The sequence below is a fragment of the Plectrocnemia conspersa genome, unplaced genomic scaffold (genome assembly GCF_051122295.1).
Source record: "Plectrocnemia conspersa isolate PC_06_02 unplaced genomic scaffold, ASM5112229v1 ptg000001l, whole genome shotgun sequence".
Lineage (NCBI taxonomy): Eukaryota > Metazoa > Arthropoda > Insecta > Trichoptera > Polycentropodidae > Plectrocnemia > Plectrocnemia conspersa.
This window is the reverse complement of record NW_028277165.1, coordinates 21,941,460-21,955,384: the sequence shown is the minus strand read 5'-3', so window position 1 is coordinate 21,955,384 and position 13,925 is coordinate 21,941,460. Positions and strand designations below refer to the sequence as shown.

Below are 13,925 nucleotides of genomic sequence, written 5' to 3'. Positions count from 1 at the left end.
GGTTGTAGTGTTAAAGATAGATTTGAAAGAAAATAATTTTTTGGACCTAGACAATATTCTAATTTTCAGTTCGCCATCGAGTTGAGTGAGAGCACTTGACACTTAACACGTTGACTGCCGATAGGATTTTCGTAAAATGTCCAATTAATAGTTTATTGTTTTTAGGTTTAATTTAATATAATTGTTCGGAATACAATTATTTAATTAGTTTTGAGATATTATTGGGGTAAATTACAGTGTTTTTTATGTGTCGGTAAAATATGATAATTCGGCCAAGTTTAATGGTAGTTTATATATAATGTGTGGTCGACAGTGCAAAGTGACAATCTAAAGTTAGGTATGTCGTGTCGGCCACCGGTGGTCGACACGGCCTGATTGGAATACCTTGGTGTCGGCCACCGGTGGCTGACATGGCAGTCAACGTGTTAATGTCATAAGAGCACTATAAATATTGTTCCTTGTTACACAATGTGTGTTCGCTCATGTACACACCTCACAGTAATACCATTACATGTTATGAATATTGATTACACACAAATTAGGTTGATGTCAAAGTGAAAATAAATATGCATTCTTTGGTTTAAATTTTTATTTTCAACTTATTTATTAAATTATTAACCATTCCCATAATCTAATATTGTTTAAAAAAATACATATGTAAATAGTTCGATAAAATATTCGCATTTCCACATATCAATATCTGTATAATACACGTTGAAGTCATACATAGACAAATAAAAATGAAACGAATAAATGCAAGAAAATTATAAGGCGACTGTAAATGTTTAAAAAATCAAAACATGCATTTATTGTTTTGTACATGTTTAATCTCAGATAGACTTGAGAAACGCGGTTGACTAAATCCAACATTTAGCTCATTCCATCAACACATTAGGATAATACAATTCTTATGGTGTCACTTTTACAAATCCATTGTCTCTCTATACTACATACGCAAAAGTTAAATATAATGGATATGCTCAAATATTGTTTTTTTTTTGTCATATATTATTTATATATACGTACATTCGATTAAATTTTCTTTATATTGTAAAGCTACAATGAGAGGCCACCACTGGATGTAACATTATAACCAATAGTAAAAAAAAAACATAAATTTAATCTAATATAACTATCTTAATAAATCTAATTGCTGAAAAATAAAATATAACTACTCCCAATCGTCAACCTATAAAAACAAATATATATACGTCTAAGGAATTGTATATTGCTATATATGAATAAAAAAAACTTGCAAAAAATTTATATATGTAGTATATATAAAAAGAGGAAGATACTCCTTTGTACCTTTTATAAAACCCTAATGTTTAAATACAAACTTTACATTACAACGAATCCTTATTAAAATAAGTGATTATACACTAGTACAACTTTGTATTCGTTTACATTTTGTATAGGTCAATATTATTTCTCTTCTTCTTCGTCCCAATCGCTCACCAGTTTTTCAATATGTGGATCTTTCAAACCGACATCTGACGTCGAGTCCTTATCGTCTACGATCTCCGTTTGAGAGTCATTATCTTCCCATTCGTTTAATAAATGCGATATTTCCTCCACCGTTTTCGTCTTCTCTGCATGCAAAACTTCATCCTTATTGTTCTTTGTTATTATCGGCGATAAATCGTTACCGTCAGTTTTTACTTCAGATTCAGTCTGTTCTTCGGAAATTATTTCTTCCATGCTTACATCTACATCTTCTTTATCGTTATCGGCACAAATCGTTTCATTATTATTAACGTTGGCATCCTCTTCTTTACTGTCCTGTTCGCACATTTGACCCTGGTTCTGTTTTTTGATCTCTTCCTCGATATTTTCAATCGATTCTTCAACTTCCGTAGACATACTCGCATTCGTAGTCATCGAATCTTCTAATATTAAATTTTCGGTCAAATACTCGTTCTCCGCGATTTTCTTTTCGACGCATTCCATGTTGTGTGCGATTCCATCCTGAACGTCGCTGTCTTTACTCTGTAAAGCGTAATTGTGCGAATCATTCATTTCAATGCATTCCTCAGTCTCCATCGGCGATTCGTCCTGAATTGTAAGCTCGCTCTCGCATTCTTCAACAGAATTATTCGTAGATTCTACAATTCCATTGATGTTTTCGCCCAAATGTTCGATTAGATCCTCTTGCTTCTCGGTGTCGTTCGAGGTGACGATAACTTCGGCTGTCTCCGATGGCATATCCGGATGTTCCTGTATGATGTGTTCGGTCTCATTAGATTCTAACATATATTCTATTTTGTCTTCTCCTATCGAATTTTGCGACTCTTCTGTAACGCAAGTTTGCAGATGTTCTTCGTCGATTTCTTTAGCTTCCAAAGATACGTTTTCGACGGTTTCTTCCTGCCAATGTTCGACGGTCTCGTGGACAAGATCTTGTTCGACGGTCTCATGAACAAGATCTTGTTCGACGGTCTCGTGAACTACATCTTGTTCTTCGATCGTCTCGTGTTCAAGATCTTGTTCGACAGTCTCGTGTACAAGATCTTGTTCGGCGACGACTTGCTGGTCTTCAGTCTCCGCGTGAATCTGTTCCATATGCGCTTCGATCTCTTGTGAATTCGAATCATATTGCTGCAAATTATCTTGCAAAAATTGTTTGCTGTCTTCTTCGTTTTGACTGCACATAACGAGAATATTTGAGTCGCTATTAGACTGCGAACAAGCTGCCTGGAAGTCTTCTTCGTTCATCATCACGACTTGTTCGGATACTTTTGACTGTTCGCTTTTCACAGAATCTACTACTCCCGAGACGGTTTTAGTCGTATTCGCGTACACCTGTGGCGCAGATGTCACAACTTTGTATTGTTGATTTCCCGATATGACAATATGAACAGGTTGATTCGGGGACGAATTGATAAGGTTTTGAATGGACTGTCCTAATTTTTGTGTCGGATTCATAGTGTTGATCTTTAACACTTTCGATTGCGCATTTACATTCAAACTCTGCTGTTCGATCGCATTGGATAAAACTACATTTTCAGATTTACACTCTGTTCGTTGGCTGTTCGAATCGGGAATAATGTATTCGTTCTCGTTCAAAACAACTACATCGACGAGATTAATACTCGACGATATACTTCTGCCCATGCTTTCTGTCGATTCTGCTTTGGACTGTTCCTCGGTTTCCATGATATGCATCGGCTCCATCGTATTGTATTCCTTCTCGGTCATCTCGTATTCATCGACTCTCTTTCTGTTTTTGGAGTACAGTTCGTTATTTATCAATTTTTGCGGAATCAATATTTTTCCATTGTGCTCGTCTTTGATCTCGAGGTATTCTTCTTCCTGTGGATCGCTGCCGAACTCATACGAGACGTTTTGTACGTATTTGTTGTCCTCGTCGTCTTCGTCCGAATTATCTATTATGCCATCGCTCCTGGCCAATTCTTTATGAGCGAGTTTCAAATGCGTATATAGATTGGCTTCTCTCAAGAACACCTTGTTGCAGTAGACGCATTTGGTGGAGATTCGCCTGTCGGGACTGATCTTGTGTCCGGACGTGTGTATGTGATTGAGCAACTGGGGACGGGTTCTATATGCGCAATTGCAAACGCTGCATGTGAAATCTTTGCTATCCATATGGGAGAGTTTGTGCTTGATCAAGAACGCTTCAGTTAAGGCTACGTACGAACATACGTTACACTTGGGGAAGTGATAGTTGGGAGGCGGAGGGATATCATGCTTGGTGTACATGTGATGCAGCAGATGATTGCGCTTGCCTGATTTGAATCCACAATATTCGCATATCTTCGGATGCAACTTTTCTTTATGGTGGTCTATTAGATGCCTATAGTATTTGTTGTATGTGAAGAATTTAAGAGCCTTCGTCGAAGTGCCGCACAAGAGGCAGAGCCACGGCCCAGTCGTGTTTTCGACCCCTAGCGCTACCAGATTCGCCATGGCTTCGGCGTTTGCGTTTCTGGGTACGTACGTCCAGTCTGAAGACAGGCCCTTCGACATGGGCGCGTTAGTAGGCGAGTTGTATGATTTTTTATTGGATTCGAAAGACGGTACGTACGACTTCTTGTTCGACTCGAACACGTAGCTCTGTGAAGAGTTAGTCTCTTTGTCAGTCATAATCTTTAATTTAATATTTTTGTTAGTCTTGACGAGATGCGGATATTTCTTGAGAACCTCGCTGATTATCTTTGCGTGATTGAGCAATATATTCGATTTCTCGGAAGACTTTGGCGCCTCTTTCGGCGTTATTCCATATTTGCTGATGTGGCTGAAGAGATTATCGGAAGTCTTCTTCTGCGGCGCCGTGGAAGGCGACCTCTTGTACTCGGGCTGGAAGGAATCGGAAACGTCATCGTCGTAATCGTCGCGACTGGCATATTCCGATCTGAGCTTTTGTTGGTAAGCGTATTCGTTCACCTGTTCCAAGTCGATTCGTTTTGATTCGTGAGATTCAGGAGATAATCTCGGCCTTTTATACGAGACTCCCCTTTTGAGCTCTTCGAACCTTCTCGACGTCGACGCTTCGTCGTATATGTTGACCGCCGTGGTGTTTTCTCTCTTGAGAGGTTTAATAATGGGAAGACTTTCGTAGCTTATGTCGGCGAACGAAGTCTCCAGCAGATCGTCGTTGTCAAGTCCCTCGGGGAGTTCGTATCGCGTCGGCCGAGCGACGTCGATTTCCGATATCGAGCTGGCTTTCGACGACCCGTCGTTCCTGAACCTCGACGCCGGGCCGTATTTGCGACTGGGAGCTATGTGCGATTTTTCAAAGTGGAACTCGTCGCCAGTGGATCTGTTAGCTGCCGCCGATCTGTTAGCCAGCTGCGTGTTCATCAAGATCATCTCTTTCTTGACGGGCTCGGTCCTCTCGGGCAGCGAAGCCTTCTGCGCGTCGAGGAGCTTGACCAGCACGTTCATGCTCATCAAGAGAGCGGTCGAATGGAGACGATCATACAGATTGTATTCGTACTCGAGCTGACCCGTGTACATGAAGTTAATAATGGGAACGACTACGTCTGCTTGAAGATAATCGGGCATGATAAGGCAGTTGTCGTACATCTCGCAGGTGCGTTCGAGAACCTCGAAGTACTTAGTGCAAGTGCTCAGGACGAGCCGGTGCACTTTGAGCTGCGCGTTGTCCTGGAACTGCAAGGTGAGATCGCAATGGTCGGTCCGATTGAAGAAGGACTTGAGCCTCTGGAGGAAGAAGAGGGCCCAGTTGTTAACTTTGACTTGTTTCACTTCGGCCATTTTTGCGTCGTCGATATTGACCTAAAAATGAAAAAAATAATCAGACATGTAAAATGAAATTTAATCTGAGGAAGGAAGAACTACTACTACAAAAACGTGAAAAGTTTGCAGTATCTTTATTTAGTCAGCGAGTAATTGTTAGTATCTTTCTCTCTTGCTTGATCACACGAGTGCGCGAGCAAGATGTACTATAAAATCCAGACAGTTTTTGACCTTTTGATTTATTTTTAGCAGTAATAAAGAACATTCGGTGGTTGCATCGATTATTGTCTTTGTAAAATTATTCAATTTATTTTAAACCTTCATGATAACAGACAGTGAAAGTGATGAATGTGAAATAATGGCATACACATGAGATACAATAAATTGTGTATATATGGATGAACGACGATCTGTAAAATATTGGAAAAAAGTTGTGTTCACCATAATAACAAGAATGATTTTAAACTCTTATATTACGTATGTTACAGTGAATCTGTATTTCCCAGTGAAAGTATTCTTTTGCCAACTCAGTCAGTGAATCTATATTTTGTGAGCCCGTGTGCACAAATGATCCGCATATTTAAATGGCAACAAATTAAATGGTCAGAATTTAAATCAACTTTGGGTCAGAATAAAAATCAAATCTCGGTCAGATTTTATTAACAGCCTAGTCGTAATTATATTATTCAGGATCAAAACAAAATTATAGGTAGATCAGAATTAAATTAACAATTATTTATTTTAGAAATAGTTTATAAAATATCTCGCTTGCACCAAAACTGTTGGATATCTGCGTAAAGGTGGTTCAAAATCGAATTGAATAAAATTGCCAATGCGTTATTATATGGAATGTATAATTATGAATTTATTATAATTAAGAATATTCACCGGCACTATCCTTTGTATTTGGCAGTGATCTTGGTGTTTGTCCGATACTTTTCAAGTGAGTTGGAAAAGTTGATATAAAGCATTTAACAGATGTCTACTTATTTATGCAATAATTTTTAATACGTCGAAAACAAAAGGATAAGTGATTACAAACTATTTGATTTGAAGAAGATCCACTTTAAAATACATATTTAAGACAGCTCTGTGCTTCGGAATGAATAAATGTATTGATTATCTTCAAGTTAAAGATAGCTGCAGAATAAGTAAAAGGTGTCTATAGACCTGGGATTCAAGTGCATCAAATGTAGGAGCTGAGGAGTTTGGCAAGAAAAGTTTGCCACCGAGTTTTGGTCAATAATAGTTGTTTCTCACAGATATTAGGATGTTTTTATGAAAGCCAAATAAATGATGATTCATTTATCCTAAAAGATCTAAGAAATTGGCGATCTATGATTAGTATTCTTTTGCCCCTCGTGAAACATGAGATAATAATACTGACGTTGCAACGTTGGTATTTTGTTAAGATCATGAATTAAAAGCTCTAGTAAACAAAAATTGTTATGAGAAATTTAAGCCATCTCTTGTTGTCATCTACAGAAAAATAGCAACAAATTAAATGGTCTGAATCTAAATCAACTTTGGGTCAGAATAAAAAACAAATCTTGTGTCGTTAAAAAAAGTGCAGAGCAATTAGGCACTTGATGACACATATTTTACAAAAAGATCGTCTGAAATGAAATAAAGCCTGTAGATCTTAGACAACCACTAATTATTTAAGAAAATCATTGAGCGACAAGGCTCATTTCCAAACAATCGAGTTATTTCATCACAAATTGTTTGGACGATGATCATATTTTTGAAACTCACCTTAAAATCTATGACCAAAAATAATCATTCATCAATAAGGATAAACTAGACAATAGTGGGATCACACAAAGGCCACCATTACGATTAGAAAAAATGGGTTTACCATAAATAACAAGCCAAGATTCTCCAGTGCATTGAATGAAACAATATATCACCAGAAGACAAAAAGCACAGTAAAGTCACGACATTCCTGTTTCACAACTCGACCTCGGAGATGTCCATCAAGCAAATACTTACTTCGTAGGGCAATAAATTACTATTGGTTTTAGTTGCATCTGACCATCGAAAGATAGGTTGACTCATCAAAAGTATGATTGTATAGATATATATGTGATAGAGTGGGGGTTCTAAAACATAAAATAGACGAACGTCTATTGACACAAAAAATAAATATGTATATTTAATGGGTAAGGACAGTAAACCGTTTACTTCTGTTTTAAAGAATTTATTTTGCCGCTTAGCGAAAAATGTGAGTCGTTTCGATCGGACAGATCGAGAAGCCGAGGAGCCGAGGGTCAGAGGGGCGGAGGGGCGGAGGGGCGGAGACGCGAATTCCGATCACTTAACCTCAATCCCGCGACACGTAACGGTCGTGATTTGTGCGTACCCGGGCGAATTCCGAAGGTCAGGCCTTCTCGGGGCGCATCTCGAACGACTCGGGGGCCCGGTCCCGGGGGCGTCGCCGGCGTTTTCGGCGTCAAATCTCGCGGAGCCGCTTTGACGTCAGCGCCTCGGTAGCGACCTCCTGCGGCGAGCGGTAGAAGCTTTTGCTATCGATCGTAGCGAAGCGTCCGTCTCTAGCTCTGGCGGCCGACGCCCGAAACAATTAACCTTTCCTTTCGACGCGTATTTTATTTTATGGGGACGCAATTTCATCATCATTTTTTTCAAAGATGGCGCTCTATTTAATTATCATTTATTTATTTACATATTGTTTTTGTTTCGCTCGATTGCGACAGATCGCCTATTTTACCATAATTGCATTTAAACGAGTTCGTTTAGAAAAGAGTCGCAAGCATCAAGTATATTTCTGTCTTGTGTTTTTTGTTTCTATTTTACCTAAAACATTTTTGACAAAGACAAATTTTCAAAAAAAGGTTGTTGAAAATTTTTGCGCTTTTTACTTTTTCTCCGAGATTATATTTTGATTCCTCCGTATTCATTTATTAGGATTTTCTACTTTTTTATATCGATTTAGCTGGCAACTATATAATCCAAGATATTTACATGGTCATTTTCCACATTTTTGAAAATGAAAATTTTATTAAAACTACCGCAGTTATCGTGTCAACAAAAATCAATTTATAATCTTTAGGACGGCATAAACGCTTCAAGCAACACTGGCTACGAACTTTTAAACGTCATTAAAAAAAAGGGGGGGGGGGGATTTGCCCCCCTTGAACTTGGCCAGAAAAATGTATGTCATTTAATAAATACTATTAATCATAATAAAATCGAAATATTAAAAAGACGATCACTGACTGATCAACTTTGCCCCCCCCCCTCCCTCCTGGAAAAAATGAAATGACGTCCCCGATTCTAAACCAAAAATTCTTGGGTTATCCCTCAAAGAAAATCTAAAGAAAAAATCTTCAGTGAAATCAAATCGGAATACATTTTCACCGATTATATATTTTTACCAGTGAAAATATAATTTATTTTCCAGGTGCTAGTAAAATGATATAATTTCAACTTTTTCATATGAAGTAATATATACATTAACATACTTTTCAATACAAATTTTACAGTAAATATGTATTTTTCGGTGAAGTTATATTTTCACTAGTGTTCCATTTTCTGTTCTAACCCAAACATAACCTAATGAAAGTTTTAAAACTAATTATAGTTTTAACATTTTCATTAAGATAAGTCCAAAATACAAACTCAGCCAATTCGTCTCTCAGGGTAAAATAAGCGGAAGTAAAAAGTAATACAGAAAGACGTCGCATCTCGCATATTGCTCCATAGTTAGTCTAAACTTGGATATTACACTTTTAAAAAAAAATATGATAGCTGTCCTTATGCTTAAATATGATTTCTGATATAAGAGTATTGGTTAAAGTGCATTCAAACTGAATTTTGGTCAATTGGAAGGCGCAAAAAACAATTATCACTTCTCAGAAGACAAAAATTTACGTCAAAAGCAACAAAATCGCAATAAAAGCAATAAATAAATAACACATTATAATAAAATAAATGTATATTTTAGTTTTTAAATAAGAAAACAACACGTTATTTTTAATATTTACATCTAAATTTTAGCATAATAATGTGGCCATACCCGTTGCTTTCGTTCCACTCCAACCCTTGTGTGTATGCCGAACGTGTTCCATAGATATCTCCGGTAGTAGAAGAGTCACTTACTCGCCGAGTATTATGCATCGTGCAGTGGGTTGAGCCTCTCCAAAATAAAAAGCAAAATGTAAATTATGCACTGTTTTAGAGCACTCCGCGCCACTGTACTAGATTTTCAAGTGTTGGGATATCACCATGACACCCTTATGCGATATCTATTTTATTTTTATTTTATTTGAGTTTTTAAAGGTAAAAGCCAAAGAAAAATTGTAATTATGGATAGTTCTTTAAAGTAACAGTGAGGTGAAAAATAAACGAGAACACTTAAAACAACAATATAACTCAAGAAATATTCACGAAGAAAAATATTGGTAGATATAATCTATTAAATTGCAAATAAATTAATAAAAAAAAAAAATTAAAATAATTTATTTAATCTTTAAATTTTCTCGTTTATAACGGTGTTGCCATGCCATGAACATAATTATTTTTAAGATTAAGTTTGCAGCAGTTTGAGAAGAAACTGATAACCGAAAGAACCTCGAATTTTAGGAATTGACATGTTTTTTTCAAGTACTTGTCATTTTGTTTTTTTTCATTGTTAATTATAGATTTTTTTGTTTCTATATCTATGTCATTGGCAATGACATAGATATAGTATTTTGAACTCTGATAACCCTGTCAATAACGGCTAATCATCACCTACCGATTGAAACTCACCTTTGCAATAAGTCATTGCATAGGAGAGTTTCAAGCGGTAGGAGATAATTATTTAGCCGTTGTTGACAATATTGTATTGTATTGAAATAACAATAATAAAAGCATAATAAACTCCGAAGAAGAGAAAGCACTTTCCTTTTTTGCTTTCTCGAATCTCGCACTTGACATGATAAGGAATTGACACTTTATTTTTAATAACACACTGCGAGAACAACATTGCTGCGAAATAGCTCTGCCATATTACGCGGTTGCCAAGTCAGATGTTGCTTATATTTTTACTAAGTTCCTCATACATATGTAGGAATAATTAAAGGTTTGATTTTTTCTATAGCAGGCTATTACAAATACAGTAGAACCCCAATAACACGAATAATTGGGGACGTGCTATCTGAATGCCCGTTACTTTATGTGTGAGCGAGCCAAAGAGAGGATATCTCACCACCCGCGCCTGATTTGTACGTACGTATTGCAAAAAATATATGATTATTTTCTAGTCCCCGAACTACACGCACCCAGATAGCACGTCCTCAATTTACTGTGTTATTGGGGGGTCTACTGTGTACATATTCTATGAATATATTATTACAATACCGTATGTAAATTGAACAACTATAAACAACGCATACATCAACATATTATCATGAAAACGATGCTGATTTTTATTTTATTTTATATTATTTTTGCGATATTATTATTTTACAGAAATTTTACATAGGTATATGAGAGAATGTTATCAATATTTATTGTGTAAGTAAATTAGTTTCTGTGCTACTTTGTCTTTGACACGTACAGGCGTGCTTTGATGTTGTATATTTTAAAACAACTGTCGATTTCTTGTAAATTTAAAAATAGTTTAATCATTTTTTATTATATTTGCTTAGGTTGTAAAAATAAATGTAATTTAATAATTGTTTTATATATTTTTTTTCATTTATAATAATAAACCAACATGCAAGCGAGACTTAAATATTATATATATTAAGTAGTTTTTATGCAATTATTTTAGTTCGTTCCTCAAAACTTCTGATTACCGATATCTCGTATTAACGAATTAGTTGCGTTCTAATGGTAGTTGCTACTTTTGTAAAGTTATGTAGTCGCAGTGGGAACGCTTGTTACCGAACATTCCCACTGCTACGGTGCCGACACGATTTTATTGTTTTAGACGTGAATTTTTGACTTTTAAGAAGTGATAATTGTTTTTACGCCCTCCTATTGACCAAAATTCGGTTTGAATATATTTTAATTAGCCCTCTTATATCATATGTCCATAGTAATATCAGTAAGGATAGCTATCGTGTTTTTAAAACATAGTGTAACATCAAAGTGCAGAAAATCTATGTTGCAATATGCGAGATGCGATGTCTGTGTGTACTTATTCTTCTGCTTATTTTTCTCTGGGAGATGAATTGGCTTAGTTTGTGTTTTGGATTTTACCTAATAAAAGATTTTTAATTAGTTTTAGAACTTTAATTAGGTTAGGTTTGGGTATAAACAGCAAATAGACGTTTCGCAACTGTCAAATTGAGATTCATAAACATTTAGTCAGTTTAATTATATTTTCGCTAGTATAATTATATATCTACTGGTGAAAATATAACTTTACTAAAAAATACACATTTACTGTAACATTTATACATCGGATCAGTGGCGTAGCTAGGGTATGTGCCGCCCGGGGCAATCCTTAAAATTGCCGCCGCCCATACATTTTTTTCCAGGGTCATAAAATCAGCATTTCTTAAAATAATAAATTTATTATTGTTAAGCTCTTGCTATTCTTAGATTAATATAAAATTTTAGTTTGTTCAGGGTTAAGAACCACACTAGACAATTCCACCGCGAATATGCCGCCCCCAAGCAAGTGCCGCCCGGGGCGGCCCGCCCCCTCCGCCCCCCCATAGCTACGCCACTGCATCGGATGTAAATAAATAACGATAAGCGTGTAAATATATATAATACTACACATAAAAGAGTTGAAATTATAAAACTCATCAATTTCACTGGTAAAAATATATATCTATTGGTGAAAATGTATTCCGATATGATTTTACTGAAATGTATTTTCAGGATAGATTCGAGACTTTTTTATTCTAAATTTTCTTTTAGGAATAAATTACCGATTATACATTTTATATAATTCATCTGGTGCTGTTGTTGATTTATCGTTATTTCTTTGCTTCTTCCTTAGGTATTCTATCTGAATTTTCAAATCGAATACCTGAATTTACTGCTACCAATTTACATTCGTTGAATATTTTCTCTCATGTTTAATATTTTTTAAGCGTTCAAAAAGCTATAAAGTCAACAATAATTTGTAAACAAATTTTAGCACAAACGGAGCCGCATCAAAAAATTACAACCTGTCTCTTTGAATATTAATGTTTATTGTAAAAGTACTATCTAGAAAGTGGGTGCATTTGAAGGTAATGTTCCGCTCCTTTTATTTATTGTATGAATAAAAAGGGCTAAAGGAACTTATACCTGAAATACATCAGTACATACATCTCAAACAACTATAGTTTACTTCATATTCATTATTTGAGGTCGGTTTTTACTTTTTTATACATATATTCTTGCTTTGATTTTTTCAAAGTTGGGCCCCGGGAATTTGTCCCCTCTCAGCAGGCTTGATTATATATACCAATCACCGGTATATGTGTAAAGTAAATTTTGGAAATGACGTGGATTTTAACATGATCATTTGAAGAGGGAAATGTATTAGATCTTTATTATATCTGTTTTGCAATGCTTCTGCGGATTTAATAATATCAGGATTTTGCATATCTAATATGTTTTTAGGATGAAGGAATTAAAATATCATGCCAACTTGTTTTATTCCTTTTAACCTAATATCTAGCTGACTGCTGACCTAATCCCAACTTTTAATTAAGACATTTACACGATAATAATATTCATTAGTGTTAAAGCAGTGATCGTCCTGCAACTTATTAAAATTACGTTTTACGAATTTCCTTCTCTTGTCTTCAAATGTAGGTTTGATTTTCAATTTGGAGTTCAGCTCAGCTTCAGCTTTTGTTTATGCATACATATTTCTATATGTTTTTAATTCACTTATGGCTGATTCTAAAGCGTCTATTGTTATAAAATAAGATCAATATCATTTTTTTGTTTGATGACATATTTATTTCTGCTAATTTTTTTGGAGACTGGAGCAAAAATCGACCTACGATATTACCGGTATTGCAAAATGAAATACCAGTAGTATATGGGCATTAGTCATGAACAACCTTTCCTGGTTCGTGGGGCAAATTATCATTCTGTATCTGAGACAATGACAGGACCAAATTATTAAATACAGCAAATTAATGTTTTATTTATTAATTATATATATTTTCTAAAAAAACTTGCACCACACAGTTCTGCCACTTTACCCGGGACAAAATATAAATCTTCACGTAATTGGGTATTGATTCAACAAAAAACTCTTAAATAATAAAATTGTTAAAACAAAATTCGCATGAAATTCGTTCGGTAATTAAATCAGGTAATCGCTAAAAGTTCGTTTCTGCGAATTCATTACCGCGCAACAATAAAACCACCCCGACAAAAGCTTACTGGAGGGTGGAAAAATCTCGCGGGTGTCGGTATAATGAATAATAAAATAATCCACACTCGTCGATAATACAATGAGTGTAAAAATATACATTTTGAGCATGTACGTTGAAAGATTTTCCCAACCATGGTGGTCGTAATCCGATTAGCTTATCTTCTTGAGTGGCCGAGGGGTGGGGGTAGCGTCGCGGGCCCCGCCCACCCTCTCCTGATTGGCCGCCGCGGCTACAGGGAGGGGGTACTGGCCACAGCCTTTTTGTTCATTTTTCAGCACAGACAAATCGCTGAAATGTTGTTTTACAATTTAGAGCTGTGTACTAACTAAAATGGGTTATTCAGCCGCCTTTCTAATGGGGAGGGTT

The 13,925-nt window shown here is 35.9% G+C and overlaps 2 protein-coding genes across 2 annotated transcripts in view; one reads left to right on the top strand and one right to left on the bottom strand.

Moving 5' to 3' along the window:
* Positions 1-574: 574 nt before the first annotated feature.
* Cp190 (centrosome-associated zinc finger protein CP190) lies at positions 575-7,731 on the bottom strand. Its single transcript, XM_088196185.1, has 2 exons — positions 7,583-7,731; positions 575-5,259 (listed from the first exon to the last, which is right to left on the bottom strand). Exon 2 carries the CDS (start codon positions 5,236-5,238, stop codon positions 1,426-1,428), a length of 3,813 nt encoding a protein of 1,270 aa, XP_088052311.1. The 5' UTR covers positions 5,239-5,259; positions 7,583-7,731; the 3' UTR covers positions 575-1,425.
* A 2,063-nt stretch (positions 7,732-9,794) lies between these two features.
* Positions 9,795-13,925, top strand: part of LOC148239214 (uncharacterized) — a 52,937-nt gene continuing 48,806 nt past the window's right edge. Inside the window, exon 1 of the mRNA XM_088183792.1 lies at positions 9,795-9,843. The gene's annotated coding sequence lies outside the window, so the exon portion shown is untranslated. The remainder of the gene's footprint in view (positions 9,844-13,925) is intronic.

Coding starts and splice junctions, on each gene's coding strand:
- Cp190 (XM_088196185.1), bottom strand. CDS start 5,238: ATGGCCGAAGTGAAACAAGTCAAAGTTAACAACTGGGCCCTCTTCTTC.